A 22,815-nucleotide genomic window follows, 5' to 3' on the forward strand; every position below is an offset into this window, starting at 1 on the left:
ATGAGGCAGCCTGATTTCCAATATGAAAATTCTCAACTGAAAAAAAAAAAAAAAAGCATACAAAAACAAATTCTTTAAGATATACAGATTTTGTTCCTGGCTTTTGCACTTGCCCAGTACACCCTTCCAACACTCAATATCTGAGTCATTTCAAGTCTGTCCCTTTGCTTGAACCATCTTTGCAGGCAGTCATTTTCTCACATGCTGGTTCTCAGGATTGACATCTCATTTGGCAGGGCTTATCTGGATGGCTTACATTGTGGACAGAGTTCTTTTTCCCTGCACAACAAGAAGAGAGATAGTAAATCTAATGCATTCCAAAGCAAGGGAAATGGCCATGCAGAGTAGCAATAGATGAGTCTCCAAGACCAACAAGCAGGGGAGAGGGTGAAAGAGCAGAACCTGGGACAACGGAAAGATGAGGCTAAAACAAGTAGGTACAGATATAAGAATCTTACATAGATTACACTCTTGATTTTCTTTGTCCTCTCCAGTTGCTGAATGCATAGCCCAGGATGCCAATTCAAAGAACATTCAAGAGTGACTGAGACCAGTATAATCACAGAAACAGAGACAAGGCTACCAACACCATAATGAGCTTTCTGTATAGAAAAATCAAGTAGGACATGTCTTTTCAGGTGTGCCTCTCAAATGTTGTCTTCTGCATAGGTGTTTTACTAGAATAAACAGGCCAATTTTTACAAATACTTGCACACGGAATGTATTTGCTTCCCAAATAATTGTCCCTTACTGTACCAAACTGAACTGCTCTGTGTAACTGACAGGTACTTGCAATCCGAGTTATAAAACAGCTAGGTCAGGAAGGAAACAATTCATTGCAGGTTACATAGAGCTGTGCCTCCCCTTCTCTCTACTTTTAGCAAAACAAGTTCTCAAAGACTTCAGAAGGAAAGAGAGGATCCATGATTGATTTGGCGTTACACAAATCTGGGTAGAGACTGATAACTAACAACTCTGCTACATGCATAACTAAAACTAGGAATGTCTCCACTGGTTGACATGAGAGCAAAGGAAGAACTGAGCAGAAGCACCTACAGATCCATACAGTAACCTTGGGAAGAAATACTCATGCGTGTCCTGTTCTCCACAGGAGTCACCATTGCTATCTGATGCCTTCCAAGGTACTGAAATGGAGCAGGTAGACAAACCCAGGCTACATTTTTCTCAATCATTTACCAGCACCATCAGCAAGACTGTGTAAGAAAGGTGTTTTCAGTTTACAGAGAAAACATCACACATCTTGTCCAGCTGCAGAAATGAGATATATAGGCTCTAGCTGCAGCAGATAGAGATCAGATGGGATACCATGGAATGTAACCAAGGACTTTCCTCATAATATCCTACCAAACAGTGGGCAATTAGTGCTCCTCATTACAAATTAGCCCTGTTCAGTACTATGTAAAAGAATTTGCTTGAGAAAACAGCCGAACCGAACTCTGATCATTTGAATTTTACCACTTTCACTAGTGAAACTGACTTGCATTAAAATGTAGTATAATGTCATTCTACCTTTTTCTCTGTTATTCCAATAGCTTAAAATTTCATAAAGTCTTAGCATTAAAATTACATCTGGTTTGTCTAATACCAGAAAAGTATTACTCCCAAGTACGTCAGAGCTGAATTGTTCCCCAACATCCACTGTAACTCAAGACCAGTTATAAAGACAGTCCCAAACCATTCCTTCATCCTACTTAAACCTTTCTTTGGCCAGTAGGTAAGTCTTCTGTGGGCCTTGCTAGAGGGCAAAGATCTTTATCTTGTGTAACATACAAAATCACCATTATCCCTTATCAATCAAATTCACATTGACAAGATAGGTAACAAAGATGTAAGACACTATATTAAATAACAGTTATCTTTGTTAGTTCTATTTTTTCATTTGAATTGACAGGCTATTGCCTCAAGCTATACACAATTCAGGCAGCAATTCACAACTTGAATTTTGGCACTGAACAAGTGTTTATTTTTCAAGTCGCAGTAGAGAAAAATGAGACAGTATTATATTAATAAGTATATTACAATATAATGTTTAAGGTATAAATTTAAAATTTTGGTTAGTAATCATATATTGCTAGGTAGAAATTTAAAATTTTGTTTAGTAATCATATATCGCTAGTGCAACAAGTTACCTTTATATCTCTATTTAGAGTGCTCACATGTGCTCCTGCAGAACATGGCTCCCAAGCCAGAAGTGAGTAGGAGCAAATGTTTAAACATGTGAAGTGTGTGACTGTAACTTGAGTTCCTTATTTAAAATTAAGCATGAGTTTCACTGGGCTGGCACTAAGAGGGTTCCCATGTCAGCAAAAGAATGTCATCAAGCAATTCTTCTTCATCTTAGTAGTGAATAATTTAATGCTAAACCTCAACCAGGATTCATTTGCGATAGTATAATGGATGCATGCAAGGAGCCTTTTTTTTACTATTATTTTGAAATATATATATATAAAGTACATAAGTAACATGTAAAGACCTGTCAGGAACTATTCAGACATAGGAAAATGTTTTGGCATCTAAAGGCAATCACACAGCTCCACCAGTACCAAGAAAGGAAACTGTTCACCATTCTTCTCCTAGGTCTCTCTCAAGAACAATTATCTCTGCATAGCTTTCTAGTAAGGTATCATAAGAAATTCAAATTTTTTTGGTTCTTTTAAATCCTTTCAAGTCATATTTCTATGCTTTGGGGTTTTTATTACAGATGAGTTAGTTGCAAAAAACACATAATATCCCAAAACATCAATCTGAAATGACATAACAAGAGTAGGATTCATGTTTTTTAAAAAAATCAATCACTGACAAATCAATATATCTTTCTCCTACTTCTGCCTCAATGTTTTATTCTTTCATAAGGTCTACAGCTTCAATTAAAGACTAAATGTGTTGAGCTATCATATCATTAATTGTTCGCAGTAGGTGAAGTGTTCTGACTTACATATTAACACCCTTGTGTGGTGGATGGGACAAGCGAAAGAGCTGGGGCTGTCCAGTCCATAGAAGAGAAGGCTCCAAGGAGACCTGTGTGCAGAGTTTCAGTGTGTAAAGAAAGGATATAGGAAGGAAAGAGACAGAGTCTTTAGCAGGGTCTGTTGTGATCAGACAAGGGGAAATGGTTTCAAACTAGAAAAAGGGAGATTTAAATTGGATGTAATTAAAAAGTCTTGTATAGTAAGGGCAGTGAAGCACTGGAATGGGCTGCCCGCAGAGGTGGTGGGTACCCCATACCCAGAGACATTCAATGTCAGGCTGAACCAGAATGTGAGCAACCCCAAGCAGCATTAGATGTTCATCACAAGACAGTTGGACTAGATAACCTTTAAAGGTCCCTTCCAACTCAAACAACTGTGATTCTATGAATCGCCTCGCAGAGAGACATTCTTGCTGTATTATGAATTCCTAGACAGCATCCAGTATTACTGCCATTGTGGAATGCCTGCAGTTAAAGTGCACTACCAGTTCCTCCATAGTTAGTAAGTCAAACAAATGATGATTTGAATGTCTAAATTTAGTGGTACCCAAAATGGGTAGTACATTTTGCTATCTACTGTGTCTGGATTTAGGTGGGAGATTTTTGGTGGTGCTTGGGCCTCTATGTTTGCTTTATTTTTATACTTCAAAAAACTCTGAAATCTTTAATTGAAAGACTGCTAAGTTTGTCTTGTGGCAGTTTAAAAAAGCAGCCATTTATTTCAGTGATCAGTATTAGATCAGACTATGTGGAACACACAAAATTAGTACATATTTCTATCCACATTCACTGCTTTCTATAATACATTGAGAGTACCGTTTATAATCCTGGGGCTCCTCTGCTTGTACTTTTCACAAAGGACTGACAAAAAGGCAAAAAAATGAATAAATCAAAACAAGCTTTGTTTCTGCAAACCATGTAGTAATCTTGCTTCTAGCTGACACAGGTTCTTAGATATCAATTACTTTAACAGGAGACTCATTTTAAATTTATTCATTCTGAATATTCCCTTTCAGTTAATAAACACACACACAAAAAATATTTTAGACTCCTGGTCTTGCTTTTACCTATTTCCCCTCAAACTGGGTTTACTGTGAAAGTGACAGCAAATAAATGTTGCCTTCATAGCTCTTATTAAATCCAAAAATATTTTGTAAGCAAACATCAGCAAAAGTTGCTGACAAGGAATTTCACAGAGATGGATCTCCTGATCCTGTGTCTCAGATAAAATATTCATCTGTTTGTTCATGCCAAGGTTAAGGACAGGATTCTCCAAGGACTGTGGAAGTGTAACTACTGCATGGTCAAATGCTACAGATGTCTTTGAGTCCATGTGAGAAAACTCCAAGATAAAACTATCTGTATTTGTACACAGCCATGCTAACAGATCATTTAAGAGGCAAGACTTCTTAGCTCACATATTGTCATACCTAACTCAATATGTTCAGAGTTAAGGCTGCTTCATTCTGCTACACCAAAAAAAAGAGGCTAACCAAGCATATAGTCATCTGTGCATGGCTATGCAGTTGTGCTCTAAGAAAGAGAAATTACTATGACTCTACAGTAATACTTTAAGAAATCTCTTCTAGTTTATGAGGTGCTGAGCTCCACTCACTAGACATAGCAACAACTACTTTTTGTATATTAAATCTCCCCACAGAAGACTTACGAATGTTTTTATATGTTTTTAAATTTTTGTAGTTCCCAGTATCTTCACATAATACTAGAAGACAGACCTTGTTATAGATCTATGGAAATCCAGGGGCATTTTTGGAAGTGTTTTCAACCATAATTCTGTTGCTGTAAAGCATTTGTAAATTCTAAATAAATAACAGTGGTTAAACTGATTACTCTCAACCAAATGGAGATAGTCTCATAGTAATGGGTATTCAGTGCATTCTTATTACAGAATGAAATAACAGCCAAACCAATACATACACTCTGGTGTCCTAATTCTACCTATGGCCAACATCAGGTGCAGATAAGGAAGTTGTAAACAGTGGAGAAGATAAAAATGTAAGAATAGAATAAAATATGGTTCACATTTCAGTGAACAAAATATTTACATATTGAGAAATTGTAAAATCAGTTGTGCGTAGGAAAGTTCATGCTAGCATTTCACTTTTAAGGCTTTGTTTCTGCCTTATAGCATAACAGCTTACACACTTTCAGAACAATTGGTCTGCTAGCCAAGAGAGGAAACCACAACAGAAGGTATTGGTAGTCACATATGGTCAGATCAAGGGAAACATCCGGACTTAATACCAGCTGAAGCTCTGGCCATCAAATGTTCCAGATACCCAGAGAGTAAGCTGAAGGCACCGGGTAGTCTGATTTGTGGCAAATCTCGCACTTATTCCCTGAGTTTACACATGGGAAAAAAGAAAAATTTTACTTTCACCATATCATTTAAATTTATACTCCTTTTATCCATCTCCACCTTTAAAGTAGCACAGTGATATATAGTTGTTTTCTTACTTATCCCAAAACAGCTACAAAAATGAACTGTGCGAAAATTGCATAAGAACATAAGAGTTAAAAAAATAAAAAATGAGAGAGAACTCTTGAACTCTTCCACTATTCATTACTCCTATCTTTTCTTGTACTCTATCTCACTATTTTCGTAAGACTGTAGCACAATATATCCTGGCATTTTAAAAAACATCTGTGTTTAGTACACAGTTATTCTGTAAATAAATCTGCAATGAACTGCTTGAAGGTTTATTTCTTACTTTTCAGCAACTAAGCATAAAATATTGAGCTATAAAATGCTCACAAAACTAAATTACAGGAAGTGAATAGAACACTGTTATCTACTGAGCAAATGGTGGGTCAAACAGTAGCTTGAATTCTAGTAGTGAGTATGACTGTGACCTTCACATGCACCATTGACAGAAAGCAATTTTATTTACATTTTTAAATCCATATAAAGTTGTAAGATGGTACTGCTACAAAATGAAACTTTTTTGTATGTCCCAAGGAATAACTATGCTCTCCCAAGGTCACATGTAGCCTGAAATGCAGCAAGGCTTTCTCAGTTCTACTGCCAGTACATTTTGCCCAGAACTGGTGGTGCTGGTTATCTATTTTCATTTACCACTTGAAAAGTCTTCATATTTTAAGATGGAGAAGTTAGAATGAGGCATTGTTTCTTTTACCCACTAGCTGCTTCTGCGGACTGATCGCTAATTATGTCTGTAGCTGCTACAGCAAGTTACTTGTTTCATCTGTACAGATGAAAAGGTCTATCCATTGGTGGTGGTGTGAAAAAAAAGCCTTATTTTAAAATAAATAAATCATCTTTTCTGAACAAACAACACTATGATGTCTAAAATTCCACAATTTAGGAAATAACAAAAACTATATATGGTTTAATACAACCTGTACGTTTAAGTATTTAAATAGCAGCTTTTTTTCCATTCTGTTTACACCAGGTGTAGCTAGCTGCCATTTTTAATTAAAAAAAATAATAATCCATCTGTTACTACATCCCACTATTTTTGCTCTCTCTAAGCACCTCATGACAAAATATTTCTTACAAGTCTGGTCTGAAACCACAATGCAGTCAGCTCTGTTATATGGACAATATAAACAACTGAATTCTTCTAGCTATTCTATTTAACACTTCAAGCTTTTCCAGAGTATAATGCAAAATAAATAAGTTTATAGAATAACACCATTTTGTAGAGCATTTACTGCCACACAGAGTGCCTAGGAGGACACATGTGTCTATAAATTATAGGTGGTTCTTGTAGCAATGCCTATGATTAAGGTTACCTGAAACTTCCCATAATAAGACCTTTCTTCAGTTGCTTATAAAAGTTTGCTGAACTTTAACCACTTGAAGTAAAATTTTCACTGCAAGGTATCTGCCTCAGTATTTGTTTAACCTTTTTGGAAAGTTCCACACAAAATGGTTTAGAGAACAAGATTACAGGAAAATATACCTTGCTTTGATAAGAAGAGTTCTTCTTTTAGAAATCCTAATGTTAGCTTTTTGGAGAATGGCAAACCGTTGAAATGTGGTAGGGCATGTCCCTTTTGCCAGGTATATAATTTTTTACAGTTCTGAAATGTTCATTCAAAGTTAGTCTAGTTTTCTATTTTCATGGGAGTTTTTTTTCCTCACATTTTTTTTAAATCACAAGTCTTAACTATCGTTTTTCAGAAACATTTCAGATTTTAGAGCTAAAAATCACTAATATTCCTTACATGTTCCAGCTCCCAGTTTTGTTTGTGTGGAATAACGTTTACATGTTCTAGTTCCACAAAACAATGTATTTGTTCAAGTCAGTAGAACTAAATGCACTGAGCTACTATAAACCTGCAATTCTTGTTCCTAATGTCATGAGCCAATTAATGAGATGCTGAAGCCTAATTCTCCAGTTTTCTTACTGACATTTCCTGCCTCAGAGGCACTGAAGATGACACAGAGACTAGATGTGTAGAGAGCACAGTATTTTGAAGAGATATATTTATGGGCAGTGATAGACACAAACACATGGTCAATTTTCTAGATATAATTAACTAGCTGTGCCATGAGAGAGGTTTGTTAAACTGCATGTAAGTCTGATTTTTGTTTTATAAAGAAAAAGCATTCAGGCAAACAAATTATAAACAAGAAAGTATAATACTGCTTAAACTTAATACCAGCAATTTAAGCAGATTCTCCAGGTTAGATTCAAAACAAGCCTGAAACTGCTACAATTAGGTACTTACTCTCTCTACCTCAGGGACATGTTTAAATTCCTAATCTGGAATTAGGTACCCATATAATCCCACTGGAAGAAGATTTCTGAAAGCATGATTTACAGAAGCTACTATGCACTCCAAACTAAGCAACCGCAGGAAGATGAGAAACTAACACTTTTTGTCATTTCCTAGGCATGCAACACTCCTAGAGTTAGGCACCTTATCCTGCTACTGCTAATATGCCCAAAAGACAGAGTAGGCAATGTAATTTCAGCTTTCTGGCTCAAGCATTTCTTTTGCATCCAAACAAAGCTTTTTTCTAACATGAGTTCTCAAAACCTGAAGTGGCTCCGCAACAATGGAAATCCTATGCATGAGGACAAAAGGCAAGAAAAAGACTTAATGGAAGTGCTCCAGAACTTACCTATAATCAGATCCTGCTTCCTGAGTGCATTAATCCAAGAGTAACATAACAAACAAGTGAAATCAAGAAAATCTCCCATCTTATTCTACTAAATAGTGTTGAAGTGCAGCAAGTGTGAGTGTTGAGTTCATACTCCCTAAATCAGAGAATGAAACTGAAACTCCCAAACCCATAATGAAACCTTCAGCCAGTGGGCTGATGATTAAAATAGGAGTGAGAACAAAGAAAAGCATCCTGTGTTCCTCCTATCCCTTTTATAAATCTCAGATAAGCCACAAGATCCAACTGAAGCCACTTTTTGATAGCCAGTACTCTTTTTGCTTTCACATTCTTGTAAGAATTAAGATTACTAGAGAAGTTACATCATTTTAGGCTGCTGTAGTGATGGCGCTTAAGCTCAAAAATAACCCAGAAGTCTATTCCAGCTGATATTAATTCTACCATAATTAATATTTGAATGTGAGGTGCATTCATTAATCTGGGAGCAGAGCTTAGCTGCATGTTGTTAGTGTCTTGCAGCTGTGGTATTTCAGAGCATGACTGAAGGTGGCAGTTGAGCTCAGAATGATCAAACAAAAAAGCTATGGCCTGGCATATCAGCCACAGAAAAGATACTGCATATTGAGGACAGCCACATGCAAAAATGTCCAAAGATGATATTCAGAGTGTCAGAAATCACCATACTAATGAAGACCAGAACTTGAGTGTATGGTAATGAGAATTATGAATATTATGAAATAGTTCATTAATTAAAGCTAGAAGCTGTGACAGGAAAAGACAACAACAATGAGAAACAAAGAATAATGCTTGTAAGAGAAGCTTTCTGCACAGTCATTTTCTTAGACCTTGAACATTTGTGTGATTTCATTGCTATGTTTGGTGGCAGTAATACTGTCCAAGCAAAAGAAAACCCTAAGTTTTCAGCCTTGATCCAAAGCTGTGACCAAAGTCAAAATGTTAGGTTTGTGTGTAACCTTGTCTCAGTCATTAAATGTTATGTAAATGATTCTTAAATAGCCTGGTTGAAATAAGCATTTAAAGAGTCAAGCTTGTGCCAGCTCAGCAATTTGGACTGAATGATTTAGTTTTTGTTGATTTCTTTGATTTCTCAGAAGGAAATTGAGCTAGGATTGTCATTCCATTACTGTACTGATTTCTATGCAACTTCAGTGACTCATTCATATTTTAGAACCAACAGTGTTTTATTAAAGATGAACACTCTGTTCATCTTTTTGAGAGCTAATAACACTTTTTCTACCATTCCCAACAAGTCCTCTAGTAAAAATAGAGGTGACCAAAGTAAAAAAGCTAATTAAACAGATTGAACAATGCAATTTTTGTTTTTAATGGTAGCTTTCATATCATGTTTATTTGTCATGAAGCCAAAACAAGCAAGAAAAAAAAAGCACAACCTCAAGTTTATATTTATAACCACTGGAGGTCACTTTTATGCTGGCATTCCTGCTAGATTTCTCTGTCTATGCAGTGATACATTTAACATCCATAAATAACTCCAAAATTACTTTTGTTGTCAAAGATTGCTATCTCAATTAAAAAGATAGTTGAGGTTGTTTTCCATTAGGCCATCTTTATGACAGTGTTTGTTTCCAAAATAGACACACAGAAGACGTTGGAAGCTAGGAGAAATTTATCAATGTAATTTCACTAGAAACAAATTTCCATTCCCACGGGGCATATTTATTGGAATCTGACTGTAGCTGGTCACATTATTAATAGTGAACAATTTATTTGATTAATTGACCCTGCATTTCTGTTCCTGAAATGACCTCTGCTGTTTTGATTTCTGTTGCTTTTTGTTGTTGTTGTTGTTTTGTTTTGTTTTATGCATGAGCATTCTGTGAGTGTTTCCAGCATATTTTATGCTGGAGCTTGCTTGGGAGCTGTTTGTTTCATCTAATCGCAATGATTATTGTTCTACAGGATATGGTGTGACGTGAGTCTTCACATACTATTGTCTTTGTTCTCTACTTGACTTTGCCACTTAAGTGCAGTACGAGTAACACTTCTGATGTGGTTACTGAATATCTAGCATTATGTTTCAACTTCTGACCATCTAAGAGATGTACAGTCCTTACAAAAAGTCCTTAGGTAACTATTCATTGGGAAAAAAATATTTACATAGACATGCGTTGAAAAAAATATACAAAAATAAAAAGGATGACAATACAGGAGAATTGAAATGTTCTGAAGAGTGTGAACTTCTATAGCTGGATCCTCATGCTATTATCCCAACAAATGTCAAGCTGTTTTTCTGTGAAACGTTTTCCATCACAGAAGGATCCTTCACGCTTTTCTCCAACCACATAATCAGCTGCAGCTAAAGTAAGGAAAAAAGAACAGCGTGGAGTGTGGCCCTTAGGATGTGCAAGTACATCTCTATGAAATTAGAATTATAGGATGTATAAGCAACTAATTTGCTATATAAAAAGTTATTAGCATAAATCTACTGTAAATAGCCTTTTCTAAGCAGGCAGAAAAAAGAATTATTCTTCATATTTTTACAGACTGAGATGCCAAAAAAAAAAAAAAAAAGAAAGAAAAGAAAAGAAAAGAAAGAGAAATGAAAAAAAAGGCAAAGTATAGATGTAGTAGCTAAGATTACCCCCAGAATATCCTAGAATTTAGGAATTCATCTTAAATCAATCATGCAATGTGGACCATACTCAAACAGGTGTAAATGTCAGTATTGTCTTGGACTCAATTTAATTTCTCCATTAATATGCAGAGTTGGAGTGAAAACTAAACTTTCATAGTGGCACCCTACAAGCACTGCATTCCCACCAATGTACAAATTTTCTTGATAACCACATGAGCCTATATGCATTTCACTTCCTGCAGTGTTTTGAAGTTCAGGAGATTAACAACTTTGCATGAGGAACAGAAGTGTATGCAACTTTAGGGGATGTAGAATACGTGAGCAAACATGAGTCAGGGACATGTCCAGATAGCTGAATTTTAGCCTGAATCACCAGTCTAGCGAAGTCACAGCTCCACCTGTTGAGCTAAAGCAAATCATCCACCCATAACAGTTAGCAATGTAGGGTTTGTTTTTTTTTCTCTCTCTTTTTTGCTAGACAGAGATCAATAACAGTGTTCTATTTGGCTAAAACAAAACCTAAAGGTTTAGGAACAAACCACTTAGTCATTATTCTCAGTGAAGGAATGCTGTAGCCACTGAGCACTTCTGCCAAAGCACAAAAGGACTTGGATGTAAAGGAAGAGTTTAATGGCAGACCAAAGGCACGATCCCAGTTTTCTTGATCAATTTACTAAAGCATACCACAATGAATGAAACAATGTTTGAAGTAAAGAGTTTAGAGCCATTCAGCTCCTTCTGACTACACAGGAAATGAACTTGCTCAGACCAAAGACAGTGAATATCACTTGCAAAAAACTTACATCCTTATAGACATACATAGATGTTCATTCATATTTCTTAAAATGCTTATTTCTTTCTTCTGTGCTAGTTATAAATAGCCACTGCAAACAAAGAAACTCAAACTATAATGTAACAAAATATCATTCCCAACCACCTTATAAAAATGGGAATCAAGGAAAGGATACTGTTTTATGAACAGGGTATTCAATGGAAAAGTTCTCTCAAATCTGAACAGTGTGAGCACAAAAATACACAACATTTTTGTGGAAGAAAATATAACTATTTTTTTTTTTTTTTTTACTAATACGATTGTCAGGTACAATTTTTTCTGAAAGGGGAAAAAACTGCACTAGTCTGCAAAAGACATATAAATAGCAGTTAGACTTCAAATCAAGAGCACAGATATAATACTGCATAGAGGCCACACATGGTCGGCTTCTTCAGATATGCCACCATTTGCATATCTTTGTTATTTTAGAAAACAGTAAGTGGTGCTTGAATACTCCAAAAACACATTTACCAAAAAAGAAAAATGAATAATCTATCTGAAAAGCCTACTTTGGATTTCATTTCAAAGATAAAAATGCTTCCCAGACTATACACAAGTTGAATTAGTAGAATAAATCATATCTCACAATTTCTAAAATTCAGAATTAGGTAGAAAAAAAATATATTATTCAACAACAATGTATAATTTTTGTTATCAAATAGCTTATTATCCAATAATTATTGTGAAAAATAATAAAGGAAATATTTTTAGGGTAAGGGATGATAGGTAGTGTAATGCTTGTCTATGAGCACAACTCTGTAATAGATTCAAAGTAGACCAGATGTAAATTATTACACTGTAGGATTCATAAAAAACATAGATGCATGATCTTTTCTGGCACAGGAGAAGAAAAAATTATATCCTAAGAGCAGAAATTAAAAAACAACAACAACAACAACAAAACTTATTGCATTCACTTATGATTCTTGTTCAGCAAAACACTGAAGCCCATGCAAGCAATTCTCCTTTCTTCATTTAAACTTGTGTTTTATAAAAAGCAGTCACAAAGCACTGGCATCTACTCTAACATGTCAGATGCAACCCCACAATTTCAGAATATTCCATTCACTGTGAAGAATAAAAGAAGCAGCCGCACCTCCTCTAACCTACTTAGTCACACATTTCCATATTCATTTGGATTGCATTACGCTGAAAGACTGAACCATATCATTACAATCTGCTAAGCCATCCAATAACTTTTTCAAGGCTTACATTCTTCTCCAGTTAGCAAATATTAACTTCATTAAAGATACAAACATAAGCCACGTTCTGATACCTTTATGATTCTGTGGAATAGTGTATTATTACAGTGACTGGTACTATCTGAGCCAGAAGAGCTACTCACAGAGTACACATCAAGAGAAGAGTATCACCACTTGATTAACTGTAAAGAAGCTGAAAATACAGTAGCTGATTCACACAGAGCACTGTTTTATCAAAGGCCAGATGATGTTGTTCCTTACTCACACCAAATGACTACTCAGTGAAATGGCTTCGCTGAGTTAAGAATATCCTTTGTGCACATAACTGCTAAAAATCCTATTTATTTATTTTTATAATTCAGATATAAGTAGGTAGTATTACAAAAGGGTCATATTCTTGTACTTCTGTTTGCAATATGTATTACTCTACCATCTACTGCAAGCGGTCCTGTGAAGACAATTGAACTGTTTGTGAAAGCAGAGACAAGAAATAAGTAAGTATATAAAACTGTGTGTCTTGTTAAGGCAGTGTGTATTATAGATGAAGGCAGCAGGATGGAGTCCATCTTCATTAGTGGTCAAGGTTTTGGTATTTATTATGCACATCTCTGTATTCACACTGCTGCTTTTTTTCCTGTTCTTTGAAAACCCATGAACTTAGCAATTGTCACCAAATAGCTACAAAAACATTGCTATGTTTTACCTAGCACTGTTGCCAAAATGTTTCCAGAGTAAGCTTTAAGAAAACACTCTGTATGCAATACAGAGTAGCTGCAGTAAGTGAGAACAGAAATTACTCTAAATTAGAGTCAAATTACCAAGTAACATTCTGATTTTAAACAGACCGGTATTTTACAATATTGCTATTGATTGTGCAACAACTGTGAGGGCACAGCTTTAATATTATTTTTATTTTAAGCCCATATCTTCTTCTGAAAGGCTTCAAATGCTATGGATGAAATTGCAAATATAATAAAAGCAGTCCATTAATTTTATGTAAGTAGTTTTATGTACCTGAAGGCCTATGACAACACTTCTTGACAAAATAGCTTAACAGTAGAATTTTTCTTCTGAAGTTCAATCAACAATGGTTTATAAAAATATTATGGTACAGGTGGTCTGAACTTTCCATAACAGAAATTCCATTAGTAACAATTTTTGAAGTGCTGTCAATTATGCTTTCAATTTGAAGAGGCATCTGAATAATAACAACCAATCCTCAGTGATAGAAATGATACACTTAATCTTGAACAGGAGACGGAATCTATACTTCTACTGAGTCTGCTGATCCCAGGGACTCTGTCCCAGGAATCATCTAATTTTAAGGAAATGCACAAAGAAATAGCATAGGTATATTTTACTTCGTAGTTTTTCAAAAGTTTAGCAAAAAGCAGAGTGATTAAAAGGTCACACAAAAAGAAAAACTGGGCTGTACACACAAAGAAACAACCAGGCTCTTCATCCTTTAGATTTATTTGCAGTAAATGAGCCTGGATTAGAAAATGAGATTTGAGGACAATAGGGCACTAGTATCATTAGCATTTGGTAGTCACTCAGAAAGCAAACTAAGCCTCGTTTCATCTCTTTCCACAAACTGCAGATGTGGAAAAAGCACGTTATCTTTCTATGCACTGATACACTGGTCAACCTGTCATCTAAGTGACGAAACAGCTAACAGAAGAGGTGATAGCCCAGAGGACATCAGTAAAACCAACATGGGAATGGACAAGACAAAGACCAACTAGCAAATGAATCCTTTTAAAGCAGATACGGGGGACCAGAAGAAAATATTACTGAACTGCCCCTTGGAGAGGCAGAGACAGGGCATCTGTAGAGATGGATGCAGCATGTAAGGCAGATGAACGTTCCTGAGACATTTGTCACTAGGTGTACTGCAAGACACTGACATTAATGAGGGTGGCATTTGGAAGATAAAAGCAATATCTCTGAAGCAGACAATACAGTTTCCAGGCACCACTCACGGGAACACGGTTTAATCAAAACAGACTGGAAAATGATCACATCCAGCAAAAGTACCACCCATCACTACTGATATTCATGGGAGAATATGGATCAAGATTAAATGACTTTGAGTTTTGTCTGTGAGGTTGGTGGAGACTGTGGGTTGTTTATCCTCATAGCCCAGTCAATTCCTATCACATTTCTTTATTGAAGGGCTCTCCATAAGTCATCCACTTATACCTTCCTTGTCAACTGTCAGTATTTCAGTGACAAGTGCTTTTCAGACAGCAGACCTCTAGAGGACAGCTCTGTCAATAGTGAGTGGGGATTTACAGGAGTGGAGGATCTTATGTGTGATTACCTCCTCATGAAAGCGAGTAGGGAGCTGGAATATACCCCAGCCTTGGCTGTCTGAACAAAAGCAAGTGGAGTGAGCTAATCTGGCTGTCCCTTGAGGTTGCCTCAGAGCACCGCTGCCCTGAAAGTAATGTCAACTTTTGGCTATGCAAGAGATCTTTTTCCACTACAACCCAGAAGATGGGAATTGATGGTAGTAATTAATCATTTCTTACTCTCACACTTCAGTGTCAGTCATGTCCCATAGCCCATTTTGATTCTGATGCTTTCAGATGTCCCTGATCTTCCCCCAAAAAAAAGAGGATGCAGTGCTATGGATGGCATGAGGCAAATCCAAGCATCACAGAACAACCTTCCCAACCCCAGAGGCATGATACTGGCGATCTTAGATAATTAAACGCAAAATCTCATCCCTATTCCCCAACCCATTCAAGCATTACCCCTCTAATCAGTGTATCTCAAGAAAATTAAGAGGCTGTTTCCCTGTTAAAAGAAAGCCAGTCCATGGCAACAGGAAATACATTGACCTTCTTGTCCACCCATCCACTTCTTCCTTTAGGAAAAGTGATGCAGGCAACAAAACTCCAGGTCCAGAGCGGGTTTCGATTATGGTCTGAGCAGCACTGGCCCGAAATACTGACTGGCTCGGGACAGGGTGTCTGTGACGGAGGAGTTTCCAGGGCCCGGCTTGCTCCCCGGCTGCACACAGCGAGCGGCGCCGGCGGGGCTCCGTGGGGGAGGGAAGAGAGGAGGCTTCGGGCGCTGTCCGCGGTGCTGACGCCGCAGCCTGCCGGCCCCGGAGCTCTCCAAGGTTCTGAATGGCCGGGCCACGGAGCCCGTGCGGCTGGGGGCGGCCGAAAGGGTGCGCCAGCCTCCGGAGGCGGCTGGAGCAGGCGAGGTAGCCGCAGAGCAGAGTATTGCAAGTCAGCCTTGTATCGATCCGTCTGAAAACCCCAGTCCCCCCCCTCACAGCCTTCCCCAACTTGTAACGTCCAAAGCCTCCGACAGAGAGAAAACAAAAAGAAAACCTTTTAAAAAAATCACGTGGACTAATAGTGCACTGAAGAATGTTTTGCACGCGGATCCAATAAGAAAGAAGAGGAAGGGAACCAAAATATACTCGAAACAGGACAAAGATAAGCTCTTTCTTTTTCCTGTTTACTGTTACATGCAGGTGGCTCAGATCCACGTGTAAAGATGCCCATGATCTTGTCCTGTTGCAGAGTGTCAAGAACCTCCCGGCTGTCCTTCAAAGCCTTCTCTTTCTCTCTCCACTTCAGCTTGGGCTGCGGTAGAATAAAACTGACTGAATTCCTCCTTTAATCACAAACAAGACTATCAAGGCAGATTCTGGGAAAGAAACTGTTACTAAGCAGCGACCTGTGTCATAGTTAAAATAGAAAAGCCTTTCGCAAAGTCAATTCTTATGTAGATGAGGCGACATAAGAGCTTTTCTCTCTCTTAGTGAGCTTAGTGAATTTCTAATTTGTCCAAAGAAGCCCTAGAGGAATGAGGAAGAAAGGGCGGGAATATTGGGACTGCCAGTCATAATAAATATTGGCGTGCTCTGGATTGTTGCCTAGAAATGCACTGAAAATTGGGAGATCCAACGCCACTGTCTCAGCCAAGTTATTTTTCTTGACCTTCGGCTTTGTACAGCCAGGCTGAACAAACTTCCTCAAATGAGCATCACCCCTTCTCTCTGCAAGAAGCACAATTTCAGTCGAAGTCACAGAACGGAAAAGGAACGAGAAGCAGTTTCCACACCAAAGGAAGAACACTCTCAGAAGTTTAAAATACAGCAAGAAAAAAACATAGGGTTAAACTATAAACTAGGAAAAGTGCTGTCCTGTGGAACAGAGAGCAGTTTCCACTGCATTGAGAACCCGCCAATATATATCATATCAATAAAAAGGAGCTCTTCGAAAGCTTGCATAGTAATTGAGATTGGAGATCTTTTTTGATATGGGTTGGCATTTCCTCATATCAATCTGACAGAGCCAACTCAGGAAATTGCTGGTAATATTCATCTGGGGAGCAGTTTCATTAAACGTAATTCATTCGACTTTCACAATAAATTGAGTGACATCCTTACAGCAGAACCTTTTTATCCTTGATGAAGTGCTTGCCAGCCTTTGGTTTTCCACTTTATTGTCACATTCCTTAAAGCAGAATCGTCAACATGTCAATCTGCTGCATGAAAAAAAATGCTAAAGCTGTATTTACAAAGCACCCAGGAGGTAGTTTAATGCTGTCTTATAAGAAGAGAGAGTTGAGAGTTAAACTATCTGATAAATCACAGCATAACTTCACCCAAGCCCAATCAAGAGAACAGAAGCCAATCCTACACAGGGAAGGATGGCTCACACATTCATTTTCTCCAAGTGCTGGCTATTCCGAGCAATTGGTTTCTTAACCTGCTTCACCGCACTTTCCAAGACGACTGGGAAATTGGCTTTTTGTTAATTAAAATGGCGGTTTAGAGATGCAGGGATGTATTAAAGGGCTTAAAATGGATACCTCTACGTACCAACTTGGAAGTTTTGGCTATTCAAAGAGGTGGGGATACTGGATTCTATTCAGGTGCGTGCCTGAAAGGTGAAAACTACTCGGAACTGCCTTCTCCAGAGATGAAAGCAGCGTGTGCTAAGCAGCAGGAAAATAAATTTCAGTGCAGAGGAAACCCTGCTTAAGTTCCTAGGACGATTCTTGTGGTTGGGAATGAAGGAAGTGTGCAAAAAGAATAAAGTAAAAAAATGCATTACTGAATGCCTAACAGAAAATTAGAGCACAGGGAAGTTTACTTCACCAGGTGCAAGTGATTCGAGACCGATTTCTATTCCTGTGCCCCATCTTCCGAAAGGGTAACTGTTTCCCCTACACCACTGCAGATGCGTCCCAAACTCTTTTAGGGAGGGGGTAGCGGGAGTGTCTCAGGAACGTGTCAACTCTCCAGCACAAAAAAGCCACTTCTCTCCCCCAGCCCCCGCCAAGAGCTCTCCCCCCTCCACGCCGCGGACGTCAAATTGAAAAATGCAAGAAATCGCTTGTTTGAAAAAAATAAAAAGCAATAGCAGAATGCTTTCAGCACCGAATGCCTCTGAGAAAATACTGTGGGTGGTGATTATGACAGGACAATACCTTCCCTCTTTTTTGTTTTTGTTTTGTTTTGTTTTCTTTTCTTTTCTTTTATCTTCGCTGCCTGTAGAGCTGTTGGTTTGTTGTTTTTTTTCCCTCCCACATCAAAGTAGGACGCAATTAGCAACTATCTTAAAAAATGGAAAAAAAGAAAAATCTGCTTATCGTCGTAGCACGTGATATCTTTGCACGTTCTCCATAGCTTTCATTAACCGGGGTGAAATGACCGCAAACAGTGCGACACGGAGCGAAATTAAATGTACACAAACTGCGGAGCCTCCAACCCCCCGCTTACCCCTTCAGCAAACACCGCACCGAGTGTGCCACCGCTGAGAACAATTGGAAACAGCTCTTCTTCGCGACATTTTTTCAGGAGAGCCTCACTCGGCTGTCGGAAGGCCTCCAATCGGTGTGAAACGGACCTCAAAATCCCACCGACACAAGAGGAGGTTCGCAGGCTTTTTGCACATACCTCTGCCAACGCCGTCGCCCTGTAAAACACTGAGCCCAGGAGAAGCTCCCCCGCGGAGCAACCTCCTCGCAGCCCACGTCGGGGGTGCGTGTGGGGGTGGGGGGAATCATGATTTGCCCTTGTTCCGTTTAAGTGCTGCACGGAGGAAAATCTCCCTACCAGAAAAAGCTTGTGTCGAGCCTAATCGACAAACCCGCTGCTCCGGGCAGGGAGCAGGCAGAGAGCAAGATGGGTGATCCCAGCAGAAGAGGCGCGAGCTGCTGTTCCTTCCTCGCAAGGGGTGGGAGGCTGTCCCCGGTGTCTGCAGTGTAGCAGAGCCAGGAGCGCGGCGGGGCCCGCAAGCAGCGGGCGGTGCGGGATGTCGCGCTGCGGGCGGCAGACGGGGCCAGAGCTGCCCCTGCCGAGAACCCGCCGGGCCCCGCTAGCACCGAGTGGCTCCGTGCAGCCTGCGGGAACGGTCTGCCTCGGCCTTTTGGCCCGTTCCGGAGGTGGCCCGCCGAGAAACAAGTGGTTGGGAGCTTTGCCGGCTTTACCAGCAGCTTTGCTGTGCGTTTTGTAGTCACCTCTGCATGTTGCTTCTACCCCGGGAAGAAGAAAGTAAGGAAGAAGGAAATAAAAGCTGGGAAAGACAACCTGGAGTTTTGGTTTGCCGTGGTGTCAGGAAGAAAATTCACCATCAGCTAAGTGGGAATTAAGCAAGAAGGTTTCAATGAAAGGAATAGTGTAGGACGCCGGTGTCCTTATGTACAGACAGAAATGAAACCCAAAAAAGAAGGGAAAAAAGTCTCCAGTCTCCAAGCGGTCTTTTCTCTCTAAATATTTGCACGCTTCCTCAATGACAGTTTTGAGCTGGGCACAGCACTGATAGCTGAGAAAACATTACTCATTAGAATACCACCGAGAAGCTTTGGAAAGGACAGCGAGGTGTCTCGGGGTAAATCCATCCGAGTGTGGCATTTTGAACACTTTGTGCAGCTATCTAAATCTGAAGGAACAAAATCACTGTGGCCCGTGGAGATTAACTCCTAATTCTACCGCATAAATACAGAGCCACCCGTTTAGGCCAAAGGCAGCGCGCTCCCTGTGCAAATCAAATGCAATATTTGCACTACACCGTGTAGCTCAGAACAAGGAGAAAACACATGTCTTGCACAGGCTACTTAATGTTCTTATCAATAAGCATAATACAGCCAAGCAAAATTCCCACTCATTGCGGTCAGCTGTGACCTCTATAAATCCCAGGCAATAAGGCGGAATGGCATACGGCTCTATTAAAAGGAGGGAGGGAAAGCAGAAGCACTTCTCTGTCTTTTCTTTTTTTTTCTTTTTTTTTTTTTTTTTTCCCCTAAGATTTCAGGAAAAGGTTGAACGGTGGAAGAAGAGCAGAGCAGTTCGCCGGGTCGGGGGGGTCACACAGTGGCAGTGCTGTAACGGGGAAGCTCGGGGCGTTCGCTGAATGCCGCCGGGTTCGGGAAGGGGGGACGGCTGTCCTCTCGCCCACAGACGTCCTGCCACAAACTCAGTGGGAAGCTGATTACGTCGTCATTTCGTTTACCCTTCCTAACAGGCTGGGCACCGGCAATCTAGTTCCGAACTGAGTCCAAGCAGAGGGAGAACACCGAGCGCTGCTGCGTGGCGCTGCGGGAAGAACTCGGCGCTTCCACGCGATCACTTTATCACTGCGAGGGCCCAACGCGAACTTTCCGACTGACTCCTGAATGCAGAGAGGGGAGAGAGGGGCCGGCATCTCCAAGTGGGGACCGACGGAGAGAGGGAGAGGAGCCGATGGGACGGAGAAACACTCCGCACCCCCCTGGATGTTCCGGCCGAGGAGCGCATCTCCCCTCCCCCCTTTTGCCTTTTATTCCAGATTTTTTTTTTTCCCATATTCTCATTGTTTCAAAGGAAACTAAATATATATACATATCGTCTCCTTTGCTCACTGATGCCAAGCCCGAAAAAAAAAAAAAAAAAAAAAAAAAGCATTCAGGTAATGAAGTCTGTAACTAAACGGTAATTGAATCAGCATAATTTGCACACTGAATGGTTTTCAAATGCTCCCAGTTTACAATTAAAGGAGAATTAATGCGCTTGTTGTTCAGACTGCGGCGCATTAGAATAAATCCAGCGCTGTTGTTGTAATGAGTCGAGAGCAGTTTAACTGCCAGCAAACACATTTAAAATTTAACACGACGTATCGATCTCGCTCCGGTTCTTTGATGGATTGTTCGCCGCGCGCGTTTTTCCCGGCTCTCCCCATCCCTCCTCCACACAACCGGCGGGAGGCGACGCCTGGGGATGCAGGGCGGCGGGAGGGCGCGGGACGGGCGCGGGCCCCAGAGCTGCGCGGCCGCGGGAGAAGAGCGCGCGGACCCGCCGAGCCCCGCGCCCGCCCGCGATTGGCTGCCCAGCGGCGGCTGAGCCGCGCAGCGCTGCGCCGCAGCGCCCCCATGCGGCGCGGGAGCGCCAACGCAGGCAGACGTGGAACGGGGAGCGCCGCCGCCCCCGCCCCCGCCGCCCCGCAGCCGCCGCCGGAGCCGCGGCTGGAGCCTCCCGCGCACGGGAGTCGGGGTGCTTCGGCGGCTGCCGCTGGCCGAGGGTCTCTTCCATCCCCTCCGCCCCAGGGATGAACTAACGCCCGGCGTTCGCTCGCTGAAAGCACCGCAGGCAGCGGCGCGGGCTGCAGGGAGCAGCCTGCCCGGTTTTGTTCCTCGCGATTGCGAAGGGAGCCAAGTGTGCGCTAACGGAGATAACGCCTCTGTGTACCCGCGTTCCCCCGAGAACCCTAAAGGAGGTTCGCCACGGAACTCAGCGGCGCTTCATGCGGGGGCACTCGCTGTGCCGGCGCCGGGGCTGCGGAGAGGTGGGGCACGAAGTTGCTCCGGTCCCGAGCCCCAATGGAAGCCTCGCGGCAGCCCCTCAGGCACCGGGAGCCTGGCACCTGGACCCTGCGCCCTCTGCCCTCCGGCTGCGCGTCCCTTCCCCGGGGACGAGAAGTTCCGGCCGTGCCCTCCGCTCCTCCGCCGGAAGCCTCCCACAGAGCCCCGCTCCCCTCCGGCCCTGCCCGGCCGCGGGCTGCCGACAGCTGCCGTGAGTTTGTTGGTTCTCCGGCGCTCCCCGCTGCCGGCCCGTGCACTCACCAAGTAGAAGGTGGGCTGCAGCAGGAGGACCGCGCACCAGTACACAGCCTGCATCCTCGCCGCTCAAACTTCCCCCGCGCTGCCTTCGCTGCCTCTTTGTTCCCCGCAGAACATAGATCCACCTGACATCCACTTTACGGAACAAGCGGAGCTCTCACCAGCCTAGACAAAAATGAAATTATAGACCTCATGACCACAAGGCAACGTTAGGCTCGAGACAAGGGGGGATGAGAGGTGTGTAGGAAAGGGGGGGGCGGGGGAGAAGAAGGAGACGGGGTGTGTGGATGGGGGTGGAGGGAACGGAAAACGATTAAAATCTAATTAATCCGGCGGCAGAGCGAAGTGACCTCCCGGTCCGGGCTGGCTGCGGAGCGCCCGGCGGCTGCGCTCCCCGCGTCGGAGCCGGGCTGGGGAGCCCCGTAGTGCGGCCGGGACGGCCCGGGGATGCCATCGCCAGCCCTGCTCGCCCGCCCTCGGCGGGGGCCGGCACATGGACAAGGACAGGAGGTGAGGGGAGCGGGGCACTGGCTGCTCCCCGTGGGCGAAGAGCTTCATCGCCGGGCCCACCGGACAGCTCCGCGACCCCCCACGCCCAAGCGCCCACCTCCCTCCTCTCGCCTCTCCGTGCCTCGCTCAGTGTCGGGTCCGCGCCCCGGAGCGCCCCGACGGGCGCTGCCCCCCAGCCCCGGCCCCAGCCCTCCTCCTGCCCCGCACCCCGCGGGGGGGCCGCGGCGGGGATACGTACGGCATGGGGGATCCGACGGCTCCGCGGGGCGCTCCATGGGCGAGCCTAGAGGGGCCGAGCGCCGCGGCGCAGCCCCCCGCCCCTGCGCATCTCCTCGCCGCGCTCCGCGCCGGGCTGTCCCGCGGCCGCTGGGCATCCGGCGCAGGCACTGGCGGGGCGGTCGGCGGGCTCTCCCCCCCCTCCGCCTCCCCTTCTCCGCGCACAGTCGCGCACGGCTCCGCCGAGCAGGAGGACACTTACGGGAG

General features: G+C 42.1%; 1 protein-coding gene across 1 annotated transcript in view; it reads right to left on the minus strand.

Moving 5' to 3' along the window:
• Positions 1–21,879, minus strand: part of NXPH1 (neurexophilin 1) — a 132,520-nt gene extending 110,641 nt beyond the window's left edge. Inside the window, exon 1 of the mRNA XM_042817564.1 lies at positions 21,826–21,879. Within this exon, the coding sequence (XP_042673498.1) occupies positions 21,826–21,879 (54 nt within the window). The remainder of the gene's footprint in view (positions 1–21,825) is intronic.
• Between the last annotated feature and the right edge of the window lie 936 nt (positions 21,880–22,815).

The sequence above is a fragment of the Centrocercus urophasianus genome, unplaced genomic scaffold (genome assembly GCF_019232065.1).
Source record: "Centrocercus urophasianus isolate 14NV4802_14NV808 unplaced genomic scaffold, USGS_Curo_1.0 seq_16, whole genome shotgun sequence".
Taxonomy (NCBI): Eukaryota; Metazoa; Chordata; class Aves; order Galliformes; family Phasianidae; genus Centrocercus; species Centrocercus urophasianus.